The following is a 3,510-nucleotide window of genomic DNA, read 5'->3' as shown; positions in this document are numbered from 1 at the left end:
CAATGGCTCAGGACCACTCTGTCTTGGGACTTCGGCTTCGCTTCTTCTTTCTTTCCGCTCCTCCAGCTCCTTCTCTCCAAAATGGTGTGTACATGATTGTGTTTCGGACCTTGTGGGTTGGGGGCGGATGGCGATGGAGTTACTTTTTTTCTTTTGCTGTGCTAGGAACAACTCTTTGTGGGTTTGGATACCGACTCTCCAAAAAAAATCTGATCAAAAATTGGGACTTGATTATCACTGAACTCGTGATAGGGAGGACAAATCGAGACCGCTGTGAAATATAAATTATAACACAAAGTTCAAGATTTGTTCCTTTTGGCCCAGGACCACCGCCTTGAAACACATCCACAGTTCTATTCCGCTTACACCTAAATGCAAGGAAGCATCCATCAAATGTATTTTGTGCCATTTTGGACCGTTTACAGCAATAAATTCTGACATTTAGCATTGTTAGGAAACCTTACATGAACTGGATTTTGTCTGTGCAACTTCTAAACTTATAAATCATTGTGTTTTTATTCATTTCTCTCTGTGTGTGTGTGTGTGTGTGTGTGTGTGTGTGTGTGTGTGTGTGTGTGTGTGTGTTCGTAAATGTGCCTTTTTGTGTGTTTCCACCTAACAGGCAGAGTTCTCACCGGACCAGATCGAGGGTAAGTGAAGAAACAAGGAGATCCATCTTACAAATAACTTGGCATGCTGGAAATAGGTTGTGAGAATTCCCCTCTCTCGCCATCGTTTTTTTGGACATGTCCGAGGGATTATGTCCCCCAAATTGTCTTCCAAGTAGCTGCAGGCGTTCTTAGTCAAACCTCTAAATTAACTCCAAAAAGGAGGACGTAGTGATGGAGTAACGCGTCCTACAGCAGACCGCCTGTAGGACGCGTTACTCCTCGGACACGTCCAGTTGTCGAGGAGAATTTGAGATATGTCTATTCTGATCCTGGTGGCCTTTACACAGCAGAGGCGTCAGTCCCCAAGTCAAGGTTTAAGGTGCAGGCCCAGCGGTGTCCCGTTACAAAAGGAATCCAAACTGTGATTCCCCCAAACCCTGTTGTTCAGTGCTGAAAGACGTGTCTGCAGACATTACTCTGTGTCTGGTGGAAGGGGGAGGGGGGGGGGAAACAGCTTATATTATATTACGTAGAAGTTTAATAAAAAAAAAAAAACTAGGCATTTGCGCCCCAAAAAAGGATGAAAGTGCTGCCTCTGCACATTGTGGTACATTTATACTACAGTGGAAGACATGCGGGCCGCGGGAGACCAGGTGTTGGTTACAACACAGTCAGCGTTCTCACGTTTAGCTCGCCATGCCTCTATATGGCCTGGGTTACTCTGGCAGGGTGTATCAGTTTGCTCCCTAAATGCCTCCCATATGCAAGCGGAGGCAGGAATGAAGAGGGGTCAGAAGTGTGTGTGGGGGGGGGGGGGGGGGGGGGGGGGGGGCAAGGTACAGCTGTTCCTCCCGCTGCTGTTCAGAGCATTAATCTGTCTAAAGGGTCACTTTGACTGTGGCTTCCTGGTAGGATTCATACAAATAGCCAACCTTCGTCCTCTCCTCTTGGTCACAGCTGTCGCCACAGTTATCTGGGAACAATGACAGACGTATGTGGCTCCTACAGCCCTTGATCCTCCAACACGGCTGCCACAGCTGACTAAGAACCCTTTCAAATGAAGGATAGACGATCCAGCGATGGATCGGATATAATGTTTTAATTGTTCTTTGTCAATGTCCGAACAGCCTTGACAAATGTTTGTTTACACATGAGAGACTTGTGTCCGTGCTTTCGTAACTCAAACGTTCTCTCCTCTCTCTCTCTCTCCCGCCCAGAATTCAAGGAGTCTTTCGGCCTCTTCGACAGAGTCGGTGACAGCCAGGTGGCTTACAGCCAGGTGGCCGACATCATGCGCGCCCTGGGCCAGAACCCCACCAACAAGGCCGTGAACAGTATTCTGGGCAACCCAACCGCCGACGGTGAGATCCCCCACGTGACACGCCTGCCGAAATGTAGGCAATCGCAGGCAAAGCTTAAAAGATAAGAAAGATGAGATGGAGGTAAAAGCTGAAGCACAGCGTTGATAGCAGGGCAAGAAAAGAGCCACCAAGCTAGTGAACACGCTCAAGCTGAGCTTTGTGTGAACGCGACAGGAAGCGGCGGTGTGAGCACACAGACGATCGGTCCGTGGTGGTTTACGGTGTCCCCCGTGTTTCAACAGACTTGGCCAACAAGAGGGTCAACTTCGAGGCCTTCCTCCCCATGCTGAAGGAGGTCGAAGCCCAGCCAAAGGGCACCGTCGACGACTACATTGAGGGCCTGCGCGTCTTCGACAAGGAGGGCAACGGCACAATCATGGGCGCCGAGCTGCGCATCGTGCTGGCCACCCTGGGTGAGTCTCACGGCAAATATAGAAGCACGCAAATAGAGTGTGCTTAGCAAGCACAGTGTGGGAGCACACGCGTGTGTGTGTGTGTGTGTGTGTGTGTGTGTGTGTGAAATGGAGAACGTGTCCCTGACATGGATACTTTATGCGCCCACAGGAGAGAAGATGAACGAGATGGAGATTGAAGCCCTCATGGCGGGCCAGGAGGACGAGAACGGCAGTGTGCACTACGAGGGTGAGCTTTGATTTCCCAGCATGCCTTGTCTATTTAAATAATAACTTCATAAATTATGCTGGAGATTTGTAAACATGGGTTTGTCTCTCTCCAGCTTTCGTCAAGCACATCTTGTCTGTGTAAGAGGCCGACAGTAGGAGTGCTGAAGAAACTGTAGCTCACCTACAGACAGCCCAACGGTGTTCAGGACATCTACACTACATCAAAGACCAACCAAGGAAAGACAAGGACTATGTACAAGGGATGTTGAAGCAAACCCATCTTGTTGTTTATTTTTGTTTTTCTTTCCATTTTGTCTCAAACCCTCCTCGCTCGGGTCATCACCTCTCCAATGTATACCATCACTTGGCCTCTGCTCCTTCCCGGGGCACGTCTCCACTTACCAGCATGGGGTGAGGAACGGGGGAGAAGGGATGACCGCTCATCAAATGAGGGTAGATCCCTCCCTTCCCACCGCCACCCTCATTCAGTCACGCCACCACTGGTCCCAGCAATGCCAAAGGTGCTGGAGAATGGTCGTGGACAGGCCGCCAAACGTCTCCCACCTCCCTGAAAAGTTTTATTTATTGTCACTCTGTTCATTTCAGAATAAACTTTTCCAACGTACATCCCACCTGGGTTGATTCCCGATCTTTCATTGCCAGCATGCAGTTGTAGATGTGCTTTATTATAGGCCAGCATAGTCCACGAGCCGGGGGGGGGGGGGGGTTAATGCTGCCCGGGAAACTCATGAAAACAATGCAAGTGGTAGTTTTATTCATGTGTTATCACTTCTTTTTATATAAAGTCATATATCATTATAAAGCCACATCTTCTTGACAACAGGACCTCTAACGCTGCAAATGCTCTTATAACTAACTATAATAATCAGATGTGCGTATGGATAGTTGCATCAC

The 3,510-nt window shown here is 48.7% G+C and overlaps 1 protein-coding gene across 1 annotated transcript; it reads left to right on the top strand.

Annotated features, from left to right (window-relative positions):
- On the top strand, positions 1–3,227 carry mylz3 (myosin, light polypeptide 3, skeletal muscle). The gene is made up of 6 exons (XM_068719875.1): positions 1–84; positions 623–650; positions 1,829–1,972; positions 2,215–2,385; positions 2,537–2,614; positions 2,709–3,227. Exons 1-6 carry the CDS (start codon positions 82–84, stop codon positions 2,735–2,737), a joined length of 453 nt encoding a protein of 150 aa, XP_068575976.1. The 5' UTR covers positions 1–81; the 3' UTR covers positions 2,738–3,227.
- Positions 3,228–3,510: the final 283 nt, after the last annotated feature.

This window comes from Cebidichthys violaceus, unplaced genomic scaffold (assembly GCF_023349555.1).
Source record: "Cebidichthys violaceus isolate CVI_PGR_0920_01 unplaced genomic scaffold, fCebVio1.0.p SCAF_24, whole genome shotgun sequence".
In the NCBI taxonomy this organism is placed as follows: domain Eukaryota; kingdom Metazoa; phylum Chordata; class Actinopteri; order Perciformes; family Stichaeidae; genus Cebidichthys; species Cebidichthys violaceus.
This window is presented reverse-complemented; position numbering and strand designations above follow the sequence as displayed.